We start from the raw sequence: 20,288 nt of genomic DNA on the forward strand, positions 1-20,288 counted from the left end.
GATACGTAGGCACCAGGTGGAGATCCCTGAATTTAGGCTGAGGGTCTGGACTAGGCCCTGAAGACAATGGAAGATATCAGAAACACTGAGATATGAGCCACACAATCAAAGGAGTATTTTGGTAGATTACTAATATATGCAAAGTGAGACCAGGCTTTGTGAATACATGGATGTTGTAGAAAAGGGAGAAGAATGAGAAGTCAACAGTGGGATTTTTCTGAAGGAAAATCACTAAAAAAATGAGGGAGATTGTCTGAATCACAAGTCATTCAAAAATGAATGAGCTTTTCTGACTTCCCACTTCTTTTAAAATGGAACTCACAAGGTTGTTCACATTGAAATTGCAACCTATGTAGTAAGATTTACATTTAAGGACTAAAAAAAATTCCATTATATATTTTGTTCAAAATTTCTCTACTTCTCTCATTTGTATAAAGAGGACGTCAATAAAATATAAAGGGACTAGGTGTCAACTTTAAAGGGATTTTTGTTTATGGGAGTTTTAATCTGGACCAATCCTACCAATCTCAAACACCAACCCTGACCCATGTTTGCGTGTGCAGCAGCCCCTACTCTGCCAGCAGCTACCATCTGGGGCTGACTGTAGTTTTCAAGAGGGCCACAACAGAACTTCCCAACCACTCACACTGTGATGCTGACACTCCTCCCAATGAGGGGTGGGGGCCTATGTTCCCTCCCCTTGAATCTGGACGGGTCTGTGAATGATGGAAGTGATGCCATATGACTTCGAGTCTAGATCATAAAAGACAATGCAGCTTCCACCTGGTTCTTTCAGGACACTTGTTCTTGGAACCCAGCTCAAGCTACAAGGAAGGCCAAGTCACATGGAAAAGGCCATTTGTAGGTGATACAGCTGACAGCACCAGCTGAGTTCCCAGCCAACAGACTATATCAGCAGCCTAATGTGAATGAAGAAACTTTCAAGATAACTCTAGACCCAGTTTCTGTCCGTAAAACCACATGAGAGAGCCCAAGTAATTGCCTAGCTGAGCCTAGTCAACCTCCAGAACTGTAAGCGATAATAAATAAATGACTATTGTTGTTTAAAGCCACTAAATATGGGGGAGACTCATAAGAAACCAATATATAATTGGAACGCCAACCCACCCTTTTTACTTCCTAGCTAAGCTCGTTGTTTTTGTTTTTTTTGTGTGGCCATGCCGCACGACACATGGGATCTTAGTTCCCCCACCAGGGATCGAACCTGTGCCCCCTGCAGTGGGAGCGTGGAGTCTTAACCACTGGACTGCCAGGGAGGTCCCCCCTAGCTAAGCTCCTTGGGAGAAAACAAAAAAACAAAAACTACACTGAGTAACTGCAACTTACTCCTCCATCCACTGCAATGTGGCTACTGTCCCCATCATTCTACTGTGGCTCCTGTAGGAGCTAGCCAATGTCAGAGATCCCCTAATTGCTAAATATAATGGCTGCTTTTCAATCTCTAACTTACCTGACCTTTCTGTACACTGTTATATAGTCCCACCTTCAGCTTTTACTTGGCTTCAGTAACAGCTCTCTCTCCTAATGCTCCAATCACATACGGATGATTCTTCTGTCAGTCACTTAAACACTGTGTTCCCCAGGATTCCATCTTCTTAATCTATAGGTTCTCTGTCAGCCATTAGGTTTAATTCCATTTACATGCTTCTAATTTCCAAATAGTGAACTCTAGCCTTGACTTCTCCCAGCGCAGATATATTCATTTACTCATTTAACAAATATTTAAGGAACAATTATTGTGTGCTAGGCAGTGGCACAGTACAGACAAGGTCCTATCTTATCTTCCTGTAAGTATGCCAAAAATAAACAAGCAAATAAAATAATTACAGGTCATGGCCTACTGGGTGAAGACAGCATATTGAACAAATGCATCTAATTTCACTTCCTTCCAAAACCTCAGTAAAACCTCATTAAAAGGATACTATTTTACAGACACAAAGTCCAAAAAAAGAGAGAGTAAGAGCGGGAGAAGTGATAACAAGTGATTTCTGAAGTCTAGAAAGCACATCAACAAGTGAAAATGACTTGATGGACTCAAGAAAATCGAAGGGAAAGCCAAGAAAAATTATTAAAAGGCCCAGGAATTGGCAGCCCCAGGCACCTCCAGAAGTGGGAGTAAAAGGAGTGACTGAAATAAGCAGATTGGTTGAAGGCTGAATGAGAAGCTACAGGATCTCCAAAACCTTCTCCCTCTGTGCCCCTAGGTGATTGCCCTTTCCCCACCATAGCAGGTATCTATAGATTTATTCCCTGGAAAGGGTTTCTGGACTGGGGGGTGTCTCCAGACACAGGGAAAGGATATCATTACTGAAAATAGGGGTATTAGGTGAATGATGCATACTAATGTTGAAATTTAGCCCCTAACCTTAATTCTTCCAAGAATTCAACTAGGTCTTTACTCTCAGGAGAGGGGAGGAGTCCTCTGGAGAAAATGACCAGCCTGAGAGGAAAGAGCTGAAGATACAGATTTGGGAAAGGGAGTCCCCAAATCATGGCCCACTGAGATCTTCTCGTAATTAAGCTCACATCAGCAAACTCCTCCCAAATATACAGAGATCTCAATCACCTTTTTAAGTCTCCTACTCAAAAACACAGATTAACAATTTAAGATTAAAAGAAGTTTGAGAACATTTCTATGTATGGACTGAATTACGTCCCCTCCAAATTTGTATGTTGAAGCTCTAACTCTCAATGTGACTGTATTGAGATAGGACTGTACCTCTTTGGGAGGTAATTAAGGTTAAGTGATGTCATAAGGGTGTGGCCGAAATCCCATAGGATTAGTGTCCCTATAAAAATAGACACCAAAGAGCTCATTCTCTTCCCTCAAGTGCACACTGAAAGAAGAGGTCATCCAAACACATAGCATGAAAGTGGCCATCCACAAGCCAGGAGAGAGTTTTCACCAGAAACCAAATCAGCCAGCACCTTGATCTTGGACTTTCCAGCTTCCAAAACTATGAGAAATAAATTTCTGTAGTTTAAGTCACCCATTCTGTGGCATTTTGTAATGGCAGTCCAAGCTGACTAATAAAAACATCACCAACAAAACAAAAAGAAAAATAGCAATATGGAGGAAACTGAGACTATGTATGGAGAAAACATATTTTAAAAAATTATCATTAGAGAACATATCCACACAAAAACTTATACAGGCATATCTCAGAGATATCGTGGGTTCTGTTCCAGACCACCCCAATAAAGTGATTTTTGTGATAAACTGAGTCACAGAAATCTTTTGGTTTCCCAGTGCATATAAAAGTTATGTTTATACTAAACTGTAGTCTATTGTGTGCAATAGCATTATGTCTAAAAAATACATGTATGTATCTTAATTAAAAAATGCTTTCTTACTAAAATATGCTAAACATCATCTGAGCTTTCAGCAAGTCATAGTAGTAACATCAAAGATCACTGATCATCATAACAAATATAATAATAATTGAACAGTTTGAAATATTGTGGTAATTACCAAAATGTGACACAGAGACACAAAGTGAGCAAATGCTGTTGGGAAAATGGTGCCAACAGACTTGCTTGATACAGAGTTGCACAAACCTTCAATTTGTGAAAAATGCAGTATCTGCGAAACGTAGTATCTGCGAAATGCAATAAAACTAGGTATGCCTGTATGAATACTCACAGTAGCATCTTTCATAATAGCCCCAAAGTGGAAATAACCCACATGTCCATCAATAAAAGAATGCACGAGTAAAATGTGGTATATCCATGCAAAAGAATATTATTCAGTAATAAAAGGAGTGAAATACTGAAGCATAATACAACATGCATGAACCTTTAAACCATTATGAAAGATGCCAGTCACATAAGACCAGATTTTGCATAATTCAATTTACATGAAATGTAGAGAACAGGCAAATCCACAGAGACAAAAAGTAGATTAATGGTTGCCAAGACTGAGGGGTGGGGGAATGGAAGAGACATGAGAGGACTGGGGAGTGATGGCTAGAGGTTACAAGATTTCTTTTGGGGCTGATGAAAATGTTCTAAAATTGATTTTAGTGATGACTGCACAACTCTGTGAATATACTAAAACCACTGAATTGCACACTTTAAACAGTGGATTTATGCTGTGTGAATTATTTCTGTCATGCCATTATCAAAAATAAATAAATACATATATAAAACAAGTAAAAAGATATAAAAAATTTTGCTCTACAATTATACCAAGTACTTAGGTAAGAGTTAAAAGAAAATAATTAAGTTGAGGTATATTTTTCTGACACAGAAAGATGTCCGAGACATATTAAGTGAAAAAAGCAAGTTAAAGAACCATATAAACAATGTTATAACATTTGTGTAAAACAAAACCCCCAAATAGAACTCTCTCTCTCTATATATACACACATATGCAAATGCATAGATAAAGTTTTGGAAAAGATAACTATGCAAAAAATGATAAATAATGATATAGACATTATTTATAAAATTTTATAAATAGTAGAGAATAAAAATAAAGATATAAACTCCAGGAAAAACAACAAACAATAAGAAAGAAAATGTAACCCTACTGATCACTGCTCTGGCAGTAATCAATATTTACAGTCATAGGAAAAACTCAACTGTGAAAAAAAAAATCCAATTAGAAATTAGGCAGAAGACATAATGAGATATTTTACCAAAGAGGATATACGGAGGGTAAATAAGCACATAAGAAGATGTAAGATGTTCAACCTCAGTATCAACTAGGAAAATGCAAATTAAGACCATGATGAGATGTCACTACACATCTATTAAAACAACTAAAATAAAAATTATTTACAGTACTAAATGTTGCCAAGAATGTGCAAACACTGGATCTCTCATACACTGGTGCTGGGAATGTAAAATGGTATAGCCACTCTGAAAAATGGTTTGACAGTTTCTTAAAAAACTAAATATAAGCTTACCATACAACACAGCAACTGCACTCCTGGGCATCTATCCCAGAGAAATGAAAATTAATGTCCATACAAAGAACTGTACCCCAAAGTTCAAATCTCTATTTGTAATGCCCCAAACAGAAAACACCCAAAATATCCTACAATAGTTGACTGGTTAAACAAACTGTTATATATCCATACCACAGAATACTAATCAGCAATAAAAAGGAATGAACTATTGCTACAGGCAACAACTTGGATGCATCTTAAGGACATTATCGGAGTGAAAGAAGCCAGTCTCAGAAGGTCACATACTGTATGATTCCATTTATGTAACATTTTCAAAATGACAAAATTACAGAAATAAGGACACATTAATGGTTGCCACGGGTTAGGATGGTGAGGGGGAGGAAAGTGGATGTGACTAGTAAGGGGTAGCCTGAGGGAGATATTTGCGGTGAAGGAATAGTTCTCTATCTTAATTGTAAATTGACACACTTGCAAATCTTGATTATATCAAATCTACACATGTGATAAAATAGCCTCAAACTATACACACACTGTACAAATGTCAGATTCCTGGTTTTTATATTGTACTATATTTACATAAAATATAGTCACTGGGTGAAGGGTACATGGGGCCACTTTGTACTATTTTTGCAACTTCCTGTGAATTTATATATATTTCAAAATAAAGGTTTTTTAAAAGGACGTTAGAGTCCAAAACACAGTTCTTAAGAATTAAAAACGTGATGGCAGAAATTAAAAACCAATAGAGGGATTGGAAGCTAAAGTTAAATCTCTCAAAGAGAACAAAAAGACAAAGATCTGGAAAACAGGAGATAAAATTTAAGAAAATTAGGGAACCAGTCATATAGAAGCAACATCAGAATAATGAATTCAAGAAAGAGAGGATGGAGAAAATTGAGGAAGAAAGTCAACAACAAACAATTTTTAAAAATTTTGCGGAATAGAAAGGACATGAGTTTCTGGCGCCCACAAAGATAAGTGAAAATAGACACATAACAAGGAATTTTTTGTGAAACATCATAACACTGGTGACACAGAAAATTCTACAAGCTTCCAGAAAGGAACAATCAAGTCGCATACAATGGAACACAATGGCTTTGAACTTCTCCACAACAAAAACTGAATAGTAGAAGACCACAATGCAATGTTTTCAATATGCTGATGATTTCCAACCAAGAATTCTATACTTAACCAAACTCTCAGGCAAATAAATATGAAGGTAGAATAATAACATTTTTAGACATGCCTAATGTCGTAGACATAAATTTAAAATATTTATTTCTTATGCACTCTTTCTCAAGAAACTACCGGTAATTGTGCCCCATGAAAACAAGAGAGTGAGCTGAACATCTTTATCCAGAGCACAAATGGACAACCGCACAGGGCAACCTGGCTCTTCTACCCCTACACTCCTAAGACTATTCCTCCTTTTTCTCCCATATTTCTGATCTCATTAATGGCATCAGCACCAATGAGTAACCCAAGCTGGAAACCTAAGTCATCCATCACACTCTCATTTCTCAAAGCTCATTATTAAGTCATGATGATTTTATCCCCTAAGTATTTCTCTCTGTCCCTAGTTCCATGGCCTTACTTTAGGTCCATATCATAATAACCACCTAACCAATCTCCCTATCCCCAGTTCTGGACTCCTCAAATCCATTCTCCACAATGTGGCTACAACCACTGCCTAAAATGCACATCTGACCATGCAACTCGGCTACTTAAAACTCCAAAGCTTCTCAAATTCTGACCAGCAGACAAAATAAATACACAGTGGTCAAACCACTACTCTCCACACATACCTCCCCGACATCCACGGTAGACATTATAATCCATCATGGCACTCCCCTACAGAGCCTAAACTCAGCCCCACAACTTTCTCAGCAAAGCTCACAGGCATCCATCCTGAGATGAGACACGTTGCAACTCCTGTTCACTATAAAGGCCAAGAACGCTGGCAAGGCACAGAAGGCCTTTCCAGACTTGACTCCTGCCTCTCTACAAGGAACTATCCACTTACATGGTTCCCAGCTCCTAAACTTGGCTCAAGATGTTCTCTCTACCTGGGATGCTTCTTCACCTGGTTAGTAACTTCGGATTTCAGACCATCTCCAGGACCCTTCTCTCACTCCCTCAGTTGAGTCCTAGCTTTCTTCTGTGCTCCCCTAACATCCTGTTTCCCAACCACATTGAACTCAAATTTTGTTTATAAGTCTTCCTCACTAGACTGAACTTATTAAAGGACTAAAAGGCCTTGTCTTATCTTTTTGTACTTCTAGCACTCCCTGCACCTTAGGAATCCAGTAAACATTTGTTGAGATGAAATGACCACATATGCAGCAGGGCACTGGAGGTGAAGCAGACAAAAAAGTAAAACGTCTTAATCGAGCAGAGGGTAAAACTAATGTCATATTTTGCGTCCTTTCCAAATGGCTTGGTCTGCTTATTCCTCCTCTTTCTGTACCCCAATAATCAGAAATGATGGCTCCTTTGATTCTGTTCCTTTAGCGTTTTGGGCTTCATCCAGATGTTACTTATATTTTGTAACTGCCACTCCTAGACTGTAAGCCCTTTGAGGGAAGGGACTTGTGTCTTCATGCACTTCGCTCCTTTGAGCGACAAATACAGTAAACCTGCGCGGGATGGTGGCCAGGCTACCCAGGCTCCGAGTCCCCCAGGCCCGCCCCGCCTCCCTCCCCCCTCCAGACCCCTCCTCACGCCGCCGCTTCCCGCCTTCCGGAGGGCGGAAGTCGCAGGTTACTGTTCCCTGCCCACGTGGAGCCTTTTCCGGTACGACCGCCCCCTCCGATTCTCCGATCCGGACCTGGCCCTCACCTCAGGATTCCCAATGTGCCTCCGGACAGACATATTTGCTCCAACCGACCACGCTCGGGGTTCTAGCCTCGCCGGTAACCTCTAACCCTAGCTTCCTACTCCCACAACCCAGCTCAGGCGCCTCCCTACAACCTCTTCTCCGATTGGCCTGCCTTCCCCTACCAGCCAATGGATGCCCTGTTTACTCTCTTATTGAGGGGTTAAGGGAGAGTGAGACGCCACTCAATGGTTGCCAAGGGCAACGCGGGACGCCGGCCCTTTGGGCTCTCCGCTGGGCCTGAAGACGCCAGCTTCAGCGCGGGAAGAGGGGCGCGGGGGTGGGGGGGAGGGGCAGGCTGCCGACTGCGCGTGGGCGGCTGCGGAGAGCTCGAGGGGGGAGGGGCTCGAAAGTGTGGAAAAAAACAAGTGTTTCTAGCTAATGTGGAAGCACAAATACCGCGCAGGGCCATCCCCCTTTAAGGCCGTTTTAGCCAAACATCTGGATACTTCTTACACAACAGGGGATAGATATGGGATATGGTTGTTCAGCAGGGATGAGAATCTGTAGTTTATTATTTTCAGGTTAAGTTAGTATGCAAATTATGCAAAATATCATATGGAAATACAGTAATTATTGTTGCTTTAAAAGCTTTTAGCTAGCAACAGAACGGCAGCCTTAATTGCAAAGCACACACATCATTCTGTGATTCATCATTCATTTAACAAATATTTAATAAGCACCTTATGAGAAAAGCTGCAGTAGGTTTTGTGGAGGATGGGAGGATGACTAAGACCCAGTCCCGTTGTCATGGAAACCATTGTGACTCCTGCCATCACCCACCACCTGTTCTTATTCCAGATCTGAAAATTAAGTCCTAGCACCTTTACAAAACAATCGCACACACAGTTTGACTTGGCTCCAAAATGTCCCGCCAAATCCATCAAAATTATTATTTCCTTTTACATGGGAGGAACAATACAGTAACCCTTTGCCCTTTGCTCTAAGTTGTTTTTCCAGGAATGGAGAAAGGTTACCCTGAGCTGTTCATAGTGGCTGGCTCTCTGCTTGTGAATAATTGCATACATCTGAGCTGCTTCAGGGTCTGTGCAGATGACCCATTCAACAACATGGCCTGACATGCCCTTGTCCTCTCAGACTCCTCAGAAACTCACCCTTCAGGTCAAATCTTGAATCGTGTTGTCACTCAGAGCCGCTTGCCCTCAAGGATCACAACTGTCTCTTGGCAAGTTCACGCCTCCTGATTTTTGTTTTAACTTCCCTGTGTTCTCCAATCCTTCAACTCTCTGCAATTCCCAGTTCCACTCCCCTCCACTAGAATAAGGAAGAGTTTAGAGACTGCAGAAAATTAGAAGGGGTGGGGTGTGGGGGGGATATTTAGAAGACTTTGCATAGCAACCAGGGCTTCTAGACACATTACGACTTAGAATGTATGCTTACCTGGTGCAGAGTCGGAGTGGGGTGATGATACAGATTATAGGTAGAATAAACAGGAGAAAGGAAAGCAGAGAGGGAGACAATAGGGACGAAACTAAGGGGTGGTGAGAAACAGGTAAAGAAATTTAAAGACATTTGGAGGTAAAAAGAACATTTGTTATATATATGAGAAGAGGTAAGGAATGCAAGGAATAGGAAGACGCCAAGGATGGTTATAATTTTTCTAACTCGGGGACTGAATAGATGAGTGATAATGCATTAATCAAGTTAAAGTACAATGGAGGTGAAGAAATCAAAAGAACAGAAAGTACAAGACCCAACAGCCCAATGAGCTGGAAGTTCAACTTCCATTTATCAATGTTTGGACTCACTTCTCTCTATGGTTGACTCCCTTTTGTTCCAGAGCCTATGGGAATATCAGGTTTCTTTGCCTCAGTAGTCATTGTGATTGTCAAATTTGGGCTGCATATAAAGCAATCAGAGATATTATAGAAATGTGGCTTCTTGGGTCCAATTGTCAAAGATGCTGACTCTTTGTGTCTGGGGTGAGAATTTAGGAATCTGTAATTTAAATGCAATTTCCCCAGCTGCCACCCGTGATTCTGATGCATAGGATCCAAGGGCCACACCTTGAGAGACTAGAAGAGCCTCCCATTTCCTTCATATTTTGCCTCAGTGGAATCCTTGGAAAGCTTAAAGCTATAAGTCAAAAGGCTTTCAACATCATGAGTTTCTCTTCAGGATTCCTTTTGGGTCCTGCTATAGTAAAACTGCATCAAAATTAAAGCAAAGTTCTTATCGCCAATATGAAAAGTACGTAAATGGCGCAAAATGATAATTCATAGAAGAAAAGCATGTGATAAACTTATGAAGAAATGTCTGACTAATAAGGAAAGAAACACAAAATGAAACAACTAGATCCCATTTTTCAACTAATGAATAGAAAAGGGTTTTCTCTCTTTTTTTAATGATAATGCTAAGTGTTGGCTAATGATTCATGAAACAAGCATGCTTATACATTGTTAGTGTGAAAAGAAGTGAAAAATAATGCAAGAGTGGGCCCTCAAATTTTAATATGCTGAGGATTCTTCCTGAGGAAATAATCAGGGAGATGCACAAATATTACACACACAGGTATTTATTGGAATCTTATTTAAAATGATGAAAAATTGAAACAGTCTAATTGAACATTAGTTTAAAAATGATTAAAATAAATGATGACATATCCATAATGAGTAATTTTTTGGAACCATTAAAAAATATGTTTCAAGGAATAATTAAGGTAATGGAGAACTAACTGTTCCTGATGGAGTAAAGGGAAGAGCTGGAAAGAATTTTTTATTTAATAGAATCCTGATTTGTGTGGGGAAAAACATAGGTATCCACACACACAAAAAAAATTGACAAAAAAATATTTAAAATGTAAACCATCTTAGGATTATGGAATGGAGACATTTGTTTTATTCTTTACACTTTGTACATTTTTCAAATTTGCTTCAGGGACTATGAATTAATTTTATATCTTAATAAAAAAAATTCTCCCTCTAAGAAACAAAAAACCTGATTCTGACTTCAGCCTGAAAATTATCTCTGGTCTTTGTCTGGGCTGATTTAGAGCCGAGCTGAATTCTGTGTAATTCTGCCCTCTGAAGTGCTATAGCTCTCCCATTCTTGGCAGTAAAAGACTCTCCAGACACTTGAGTAAGATCCTTGCAATCAGAGTTCTGATTGCTAAGAGGTTCAAGCTTTGTTTGTAAGAGAAGAAGTTCTAATTCTTTTCTTTAAAAGTTCCTACTTTCACTGATTAATCTTATTTTTCATGAAGTTAGGCGTGCTCTTGTGAACTTCCATTTGTTGGATGTCTTCTTTTTAACCCTGTATGTGTTCTAAAAATCTTTTAGTCCCTACAGAGTCAGTGGGAGTCCCAGATAGCTAAGTGTGGCTGGCTTAGGGCTAGTTAGTGTCTTAGGTGCCCCTGTGCTTGGTCAGTCCCCTCCCCCCAGCCTCCCTTCCCCAGCAATTAGTTGGGTATTTGGTTATTAAGCAGACTGGCCCTCTCTGAGCTAAAACCCTCTGGACCCTGTCTCCCCGCCTTCATGCTGAATCCTTCCTCTCCTTCAGTCTCACACCAATTAGCTCTTCATCCCCTGACCCTCAGCTCTCAGCCTGGTTTCCTGCTCAGAGCCCAGCACCCTCCCCTCAGACCTGTCTCATGACATTGCTTCTGGGATTTGGGCCTTGGCTCTCTTCCTCAGCTTCATTTACCTTCATTCCCTAAATGACATGCACTTCTAGATGTTTAAGGAAATAATTCTGCCCAATCCAGTCCAGTCCTGGGTCTCTTCCCTGAGCCCCCAGAAATGGAACTGCTCCTGAGGCAGTGAACCCACAGATCCACAGGCCCCATGCAGTGATAATTCTCTGCAGTTCTGATAACAGTTTGATGTTGTTCTACCTGGCGGTGGAATGTGCCAGGGAAGGAGCACGTTAGCCTCTGAGTGGAGAGCTGACCCTTGCCCTCCTCCAGCTTAGGACAGAGTTGAAGTACTTGACCTGGGCCCAAAGACATCAACCATACTTGCAGCCCCTCCCAGGGGAGTAATACCTACCTCCCAGGATATCTTTGGGACCATTACAGGCTACACTGCTTGCTGGTGAAACAAAGAAATTGGCATGCTGGTTGCATACCTGATGGGATTGGCATTCCCACATGTACAGTTCTGTGGCCACTTCTGAGAGCCACATAAGACTCTTACCTGTGGTAGAAAGGATGTATAATGTCTCCTCCCAGGGAGATCTAAAAGCTTCTTTACCACTTGTGAGCCTAGGGCATTTGGTTGTTATATGCTGTGTTCTGCTTCTGGCTTGGGATTTGCATAGAACAATGCTTTGCCACAGAACTAGCTCCGAGGAACTCTGAGGAGCCAGCGTAGGTCCCGGGATGGTCCACCCCAAGGGGACAGAGGAGGAATCAGTGTTGGGAGGTACCTGTGTCACTCTGGGCACAATGGTCAGCTGGAGAGCTTGTGCCCCATAAAAAGGCCAGTAAAAGTGGTTCAAGTGTGTCATATGGTCACATTTCTCAAAATAATCTAGAAACCTGGGTTTTCATGTGAAATCTACAGGCCACTAGTTTGCAACCCCTGTACTACACTCTGCAAATATAATTCCTGTCTTTCACAGTTTTTAAATAATCAAGATCATACCCATGGTAAAAACAAACAAACATTAGTGGAAGTTCTGTTTCCATTTAGGATGTAGGAAGCAGCAAAGGACATCACTCACATCCTAACAATAAGAAAAAATGAATAGTCTACAGAATCATGTTTTCTTGAATCCTTCAGAGAGCTTAGATCACAAGGCAACCAAATAACCAAATTCCAAGAAATGACAAGCTCTACTGCAGAGAGAAGAGACATGCAAACTGTTTCATGTTTAGCAGATTACTGAAGAAAAAGTGACTGCCATAGAAGTGGGTAAGAAGTAATCAGCTACAATTTTCACTAATTCCTAAATACTGAGTTTCGGCTAGCAGATCAGTTTAGAATAACTGGGAACCTGTGTTGGTTAATTTTATGTGTCAACTTCACTAGGCACGGTATCCAGATATTTGGTCAAACACTATTCTGGATGTCTCTGAAAAGGTTTTGTTTTGTTTTGTTTTTCTGGCTGCATTGTGCGGCTTATGGGATCTTAGTTCCCAGACCAGGGATCGAACCTGCACCCCCTGCAGTGGCAGTATAGAGTCTTAACCACTGGACTGCTAGGGAAGTCCCTGTTTTGTTTTGTTTTTTAATGAGAGTAACATTTAAATCAGTAGGCTTTGAATAAAGCAGATTGCCCTCCATCATGTGGGTGGGCCTTATCCAATCAGTTGAAGATCTTAAGAGAAAAAGACTGAGGTCCCCCGAGGAAGAGGGAATTCTGCCAGCAGACAGCCTTTAGACCAGAGTTATAACATCAGCTCTTCTCTGGGGCTCTAGCCTGCCAGCTTACCCTGCAGATTTTGGACTTGCCAGCCTCCATAATTGTGACAGCCAATTCCTTAAAATGAATCTTTCTCTCTCTTAGATGTATAGACAGATAGATATAGACATACATTTGTATCTATAAGTATTTATACTGGTTCTGTTTCTCTGGAGAACCCTGACTAGCACAGAGTCCCAGACACAAGGGGACTTTATGTTCACTTGCAAGGTCTTTTCTGTGGGTGTCTAATGGGTGCTCCAGAGAAAGACTGGGGGCAGGACAGGAGACCAGAGAGAGCCTCCCTTGGTGGTGTAGGTTTGTAGAGGTGACTGGCTGCTGCTTGGATTAGGCACAAACCACCACCATATCATCTGGCCCTACTTTATTAAAGCAAAAAAGCTTTAAGCCACCAGGGGAGGGGCTGTAGACCCACCTGCCCCCAGAGTGACCAGGGGAGGGGTGGAAGCAAAATCTGTCTGCATATGGGGAGGGCAGGAAACCATTTCTCACTCCCTGGAGCCCAGCGGACATCTGTTGCTTCAGGAGGAAGGGTAGAAATAAAAGATGTTTGCTCCTGCGGCAGAGCGGGGGAAGGGGGGAGAAATCATGGGAACCTCTTGGGTCCAAGAACCTACAGCAATATAAAGCAGAGGTAGACTACCACTGGGAGAGAAACAGGTACCTCTCTCCTGCCAAGTCCCACCAAAGATACAAGGCAGAGTTTGGCTACCATGGGGGAAGTAAGGGAAGGAGGGTAGGAACATTAAGAAGGTCCCACTCCCCAGGCCCAGATGCACAGGCCTTATCTGAGGCTGAGATTGTACCAGGAGAATCAATAACCACCACCTGCCTCCACCACAGTCTAGCAATAAGCAGCAAGCAACAGCAGCCTATTGCTGAGGGCGAGACAAAACTGTGAGAGAAAATCCTGCAGCAATCCATATCCCACACTAAGCACAAGGTAATGACACTTGCTGGTGCACCAAGGGTAATGATAGCAACAACTAAACTCAAACCAGCCCAACTACTGACTAGATCAACTCAATCCGCACACTAGTTGCTTAACAGAAGAAGCATGATTCTTTCCAGGCATAAATACTGTTTACCTAAGACTCTATTGGCTTCTACACATAATGTCCAGCATTCAATAAAAAATTATGACAATACAAAAAGGAAATGGTGAGAGAGAGAAAGAGGGGAAGGCTTATCATCAAGAGATAAAGCAATCAACAGAACCAGATCTCAGCAGTGTCTATCAGACAGAAACTTCTAAATAACTATGACTAATATATTAACACATATTGACTGGGGGAGTTTGCAGAAACTAACGCCTGTGGCCATAATACGACTCTTGTCAAAAATGTGTTAAAAGATCTAGTGGAAAAAGGCAGAAAACATGTATGCACATTTGGAAAGTTATGCAGATAGATGGAAACTATAAAAAGTAAATGTGAGAGATAAAAATATACAATATCAAAGATAAAGAATTCTTGTAATAGAATCATAAACAGACTAGATAACTTGAAGATAGTACATTAGAAATTATCCAAAATGAAACACAAGGAGGAAAAAGTGGGGGAGAAGGGTACAAAAAGGAAAATTTTTAAACTGTGGGACAGGGAATTCCCTGGCTGTCCAGTGGTTAGGATTCAGTGCTTTCACTGCTGAGCCTGGGTTCAATCTCTGGTCAGGGAATTAAGATCCTTCAAGCTGTGTGGCACGGCCAAAAAAAAAAAGCCCAAAATACTGAAATGGTAGGACAATATCAAGGAGAAGATAGAGAATAGGGCAGTAGAAATATTTAAAGATATAATGGCCAAGAATTTTCCAAAAGTAATGAAATACAACAAACTGCAGATCCAAGAGGCACAGAGAATCTCAAGCAGCATAAAAACAGCCAAACCAAAACAAAATCAAAATAAAGTCTACCTATACAGTCATATGTCATTTTGTATGTGCTTTGCAGATACTGCAGTTTTTATAAATTAAAATTTTGTGGCAGCCCTACATTAAGCAAGTCCACCAGTGCAATTTTGCCAATAGCATTTGCTCACTTCATGTTTCTGTGTCACATTTTGGTAATTATCACAATGTTTCAAACTTGCTTCAAACAAATTATATTTGTTATAGTGATCTGTGATCAGTGATCTTTGATGTTACTACTACAACTCGTGAAAGGTTCAGATGATGGTTAACATTTTTTAGCAATACGGTATTTTTAAATTAAGGTACATATATTGTTTATAAGACATGATGCTATTGCACACTTAATAGACTACAGTATAGTGTAAGCATAACTTTTTTTTAAACATCTTTATTGGAGTATAATTGCTTTACAATGGTGTGTTAGTTTCTGCTTTATAACAAAGTGAATCAGTTATACATATATATATGTTCCCATATCTCTTCCCTCTTGTGTCTCCGTCCCTCCCACCCTCCCTATCCCACCCCTCCAGGCAGTCACAAAGCACCGAGCTGATCTCCCTGTGCTATGCGGCTGCTTCCCACTAGCTATCTATTTTACATTTGGTAGTGTATATATGTCCATGCCACTCTCTCACTTTGTCACAGCTTACCCTTCCCCCTCCCCAGATCCTCAACTCCGTTCTCTAGTAGGTCTGTAGCTTTATTCCCATCTGACCCCTAGGTTCTTCATGACTTTTTTTTTCTTAGATTCCATATATATGTGTTAGCATACGGTATTTGTCTTTCTCCTTCTGACTTACTTCACTCTGTATGACAGACTCTAGGTCCATCCACCTCACTACAAATAACTCAATTTTGTTTCCTTTTATGGCTGAGTAATATTCCATTGTATATATGTGCCACATCTTCTTTATCCATTCATCCGATGATGGAAACTTAGGTTGCTTCCATCTCTGGGCTATTGTAAATAGAGCTGCAATGAACATTTTGGTACATGTCTCTTTTTGAATTATGGTTTTCTCAGGGTATATGCCTAGTAGTGGGGTTGCTGGGTCATATGGTAGTTCTATTTGTAATTTTTAAAGGAACCTCCATACTGTTCTCCATAGTGGCTGTACCAATTCACATTCCCACCAGCAGTGCAAGAGTGTTCCCTTCTCTCCACACCCTCTCCAGCATTTATTGTTTCTAGATTTTTTGATGATGGCCATTCTGACTGGTGTGAGATGATATCTCATTGTAGTTTTGATTTGCATTTGTCTAATGATTAATGATGTTGAGCATTCTTTCATGTGTTTGTTGGCAATCTGTATATCTTCTTTGGAGAAATGTCTATTTATGTCTTCTGCCCATTTTTGGATTGGGTTGTTTGTTTTTTTGCTATTGAGCTGCATGAGCTGCTTGTAAATTTTGGACATTAATCCTTTGTCAGTTGCTTCATTTGCAAATATTTTCTCCCATTCTGAGGGTTGTCTTTTGGTCTTGTTTATGGCTTCCTTTGCTGTGCAAAAGCTTTGAAGTTTCATTAGGTCCCATTTGTTTATTTTTGTTTTAATTTCCATTTCTCTAGGAGGTGGGTCCAAAAGGATCTTGCTGTGATTTATGTCATAGAGTGTTCTGCCTATATTTTCCTCCAAGAGTTTGATAGTGTCTGGCCTTACATTTAGGTCTTTAATCCATTTTAAGTTTATTTTTGTGTATGGTGTTAGGGAGTGATCTAATCTCATACTTTTACATGTCCCTGTCCAGTTTTCCCAGCACCACTTATTGAAGAGACTGTCCTTTCTCCACTGTACATTCCTGCCTCCTTTATCAAAGATAAGGTGACCATATGTGCGTGGGTTTATCTCTGGGCTTTCTATCCTGTTCCATTGATCTATCTTTCTGTTTTTGTGCCAGTACCATGCTGTCTTGATTACTGTAGCTTTGTAGTATAGTCTGAAGTCAGGGAGACTGATTCCTCCAGCTCCATTTTTCGTTCTCAAGATTGCTTTGGCTATTCGGAGTCTTTTGTGCTTCCATACAAATCGTGAAATTTTTTGTTCTAGTTCTGTGAAAAATGCCAGTGGTAGTTTGATAGGGATTGCATTGAATCTGTAGATTGCTTTGGGTAGTAGAGTCATTTTCACAATGTTGATTCTTCCAATCCAAGAACATGGTATATCTCCCCATCGATTTGTATCATCTTTAATTTCTTTCATCCATGTCTTATAATTTTCTGCATACAGGTCTTTTATCTCCTTAGGTAGGTTTATTCCTAGATATTTTATTCTTTTTGTTGCAATGGTAAATGGGAGTGTTTTCTTGATTTCACTTTCAGATTTTTCATCATTAGTGTACAGGAATGCCAGAGATTTCTGTGCATTAATTTTGTATCCTGGTACTTTACCAAATTCATTGATTAGCTCTAGCAGTTTTCTGGTAGCATCTTTAGGATTCTCTATGTATAGTATCATGTCATCTGCAAACAGTGACACCTTTACTTCTTCTTTTCCGGTTTGGATTCCTTTTATTTCCTTTTCTTCTCTGATTGCTGTGGCTAAAACTTCCAAAACTATGTTGAATAAGAGTGGTGAGAGTGGGCAGCCTTGTCTTGTTCCTGATCTTAGTGGAAATGGTTTCAGTTTTTCACCATTGAGGACGATGTTGGCTGTGGGTTTGTCATATATGGCCTTTATTATGTTGAGGAAAGTTCCCTCTATGCCTACTTTCTGCAGGGTTTTTATCATGAATGGGTGTTGAATTTTGTCAAAAGCTTTCTCTGCATCTATTGAGATGATCATATGGTTTTTCTCCTTCAATTTGTTAATATGGTGTAACACGTTGATTGATTTGCGCATATTGAAGAATCCTTGCATTCCTGGAATAAACCCCACTTGATCATGGTGTATGATCCTTTTAATGTGCTGTTGGATTCTGTTTGCTAGTATTTTGTTGAGGACTTTTGCATCTATGTTCATCAGTGATATTGGCCTATAGTTTTCTTTCTTTGTTACATCGTTGTCTGGTTTTGGTATCAAGGTGATGGTGGCCTCGTAGAATGAGTTTGGGAGTGTTCCTCCCTCTGCTGTATTTTGGAAGAGTTTGAGAAGGATAGGTGTTAGCTCTTCTCTAAATGTTTGATAGAATTCGCCTGTGAAGCCATCTGGTCCTGGGCTTTTGTTTGTTGGAAGATTTTTAATCACGGTTTCAATTTCAGTGCTTGTGATTGGTCTGTTCATATTTTCTGTTTCTTCCTGATTCAGTCTCGGCAGGTTGTGCATTTCTAAGAATTTCTCCATTTCTTCCAGGTTGTCCATTTTATTGGCATAGAGTTGCTTGTAGTAATCTCTCATAATCTTTTGTATTTCTGCAGTGTCAGTTGTTACTTCTCCTTTTTCAATTCTAATTCTATTGATTTGAGTCTTCTCCCTTTTTTTCTTGATGAGTTTGGCTAATGGTTTATCAATTTTGTTTATCTTCTCAAAGAACCAGCTTTTAGTTTTATTGATCTTTGCTATCGTTTCCTTCATTTCTTTTTCATTTATTTCTGATCTGATTTTTATGATTTCTTTCCTTCTGCTAACTTTGGGATGTTTTTGTTCTTCTTTCTCTAATTGCTTTAAGTGCAAGGTTAGGTTGTTTATTCGAGATGTTTCCTGTTTCTTAAGGTGGGATTGTATTGCTATAAACTTCCCTCTTAGAACTGCTTTTGCTGCATCCCATAGGTTTTGGGTTGTCGTGTCTCCATGGTCATTTGTTTCTAGGTATTTTTTGATTTACTCTTTGATTTCTTCAGTGATCACTTCGTTATTAAGTAGTGTATTGTTTAACCTCCATGTGTTTGTATTTTTTACAGATCTTTTCCTGTAATTAATATCTAGTCTCATAGTGTTGTGGTCAGAAAAGATACTTGATACAATTTCAATTTTCTTAAATTTACAAAGGCTTGATCTGTGACCCAAGATATGATCTATCCTGGAGAATGTTCCATGAGCACTTGAGAAAAATGTGTATTCTGTTGTTTTTGGATGGAATGTCCTATAAATATCAATTAAGTCCATCTTGTTTAATGTATCATTTAAAGCTTGTGTTTCCTTATTTATTTTCATTTTGGATGATCTCTGCATTGGTGAAAGTGGGGTGTTAAAGTCCCCTACTATGATTGTGTTACTGTCGTTTCCCCTTTTATGGCTGTTAGTATTTGCCTTATGTATTGAGGTGCTCCTATGTTGGGTGCATACATATTTACAATTGTTATATCTTCTTCTTGGATCAATCCCTTGATCATTATGTAGTGTCCTTCTTTGTCTCTTCTAATAGTCTTTATTTTAAAGTGTATTTTGTCTGATATGAGAATTGCTACTCCAGCTTTCTTTTGGTTTCCATTTGCATGGAATATCTTTTTCCATCCCCTTACTTTCAGTCTGTATGTGTCTCTAGGTCTGAAGTGGGTCTCTTGTGGACAGCATATATATGGGTCTTGTTTTTGTATCCATTCAGCCAATCTGTGTCTTTTGGTGGGAGCATTTAGTCCATTTACATTTAAGGTAATTATCGATATGTATGTTCCTATTCCCATTTTCTTAATTGTTTTGGGTTCGTTATTGTAAGTCTTTTCCTTCTGTTGTGTTTGTTGCCTAGAGAACTTCCTTTAGTATTTGTTGTAAAGCTGGTTTGGTGGTGCTGAACTCTCTCAGCTTTTGCTTGTCTGTAAACGTTTTAATTTCTCCATCAAATCTGAATGAGATCCTTGCTGGGTAGAGTAATCTTGGTTGCAGGTTTTTCTCCTTCATCACTTTAAATATGTCCTGCCAGTCCCTTCTGGCTTGCAGAGTTTCTGCTGAAAGATCAGCTGTTAACCTTATGGGGATTCTCTTGTGTGCTATTTGTTGTTTTTCCCTTGCTCCTTTTAATATGTTTTCTTTGTATTTAATTTTTGACAGTTTGATTAATATGTGTCTTGGCGTATTTCTCCTTGGATTTATCCTGTATGGGACTCTCTGTGCCTCCTGGACTTGACTGACTATTTCCTTTCCCATATTAGGGACGTTTTCAACTATAATCTCTTCAAATATTTTCTCAGTCCCTTTCTTTTTCTCTTCTTCTTCTGGAACCCCTATAATTCGAATGTTGGTGCATTTAATGTTGTCCCACAGGTCTCTGAGACTGTCCTCAGTTCTTTTCATTCTTTTTTCTTTCTTCTG

General features: G+C 39.9%; 1 protein-coding gene across 3 annotated transcripts in view; it reads right to left on the reverse strand.

Moving 5' to 3' along the window:
• Window positions 1–7,892, reverse strand: part of CEP41 (centrosomal protein 41) — a 49,174-nt gene extending 41,282 nt beyond the window's left edge. For all 3 annotated transcript variants that reach the window (XR_014016643.1, XM_081243926.1, XM_081243925.1), the window contains exon 1: window positions 7,773–7,892. Coding sequence is in view for 2 of the 3 variants with exons in the window: in XM_081243926.1 (XP_081100052.1) it covers window positions 7,773–7,805 (33 nt within the window). In the remaining variant the exon portion in view is untranslated. The remainder of the gene's footprint in view (window positions 1–7,772) is intronic.
• Window positions 7,893–20,288: the final 12,396 nt, after the last annotated feature.

The sequence above is a fragment of the Mesoplodon bidens genome, assembly GCF_964165515.1.
Source record: "Mesoplodon bidens genome assembly, chromosome: 9".
Classification (NCBI taxonomy): domain Eukaryota; kingdom Metazoa; phylum Chordata; class Mammalia; order Artiodactyla; family Ziphiidae; genus Mesoplodon; species Mesoplodon bidens.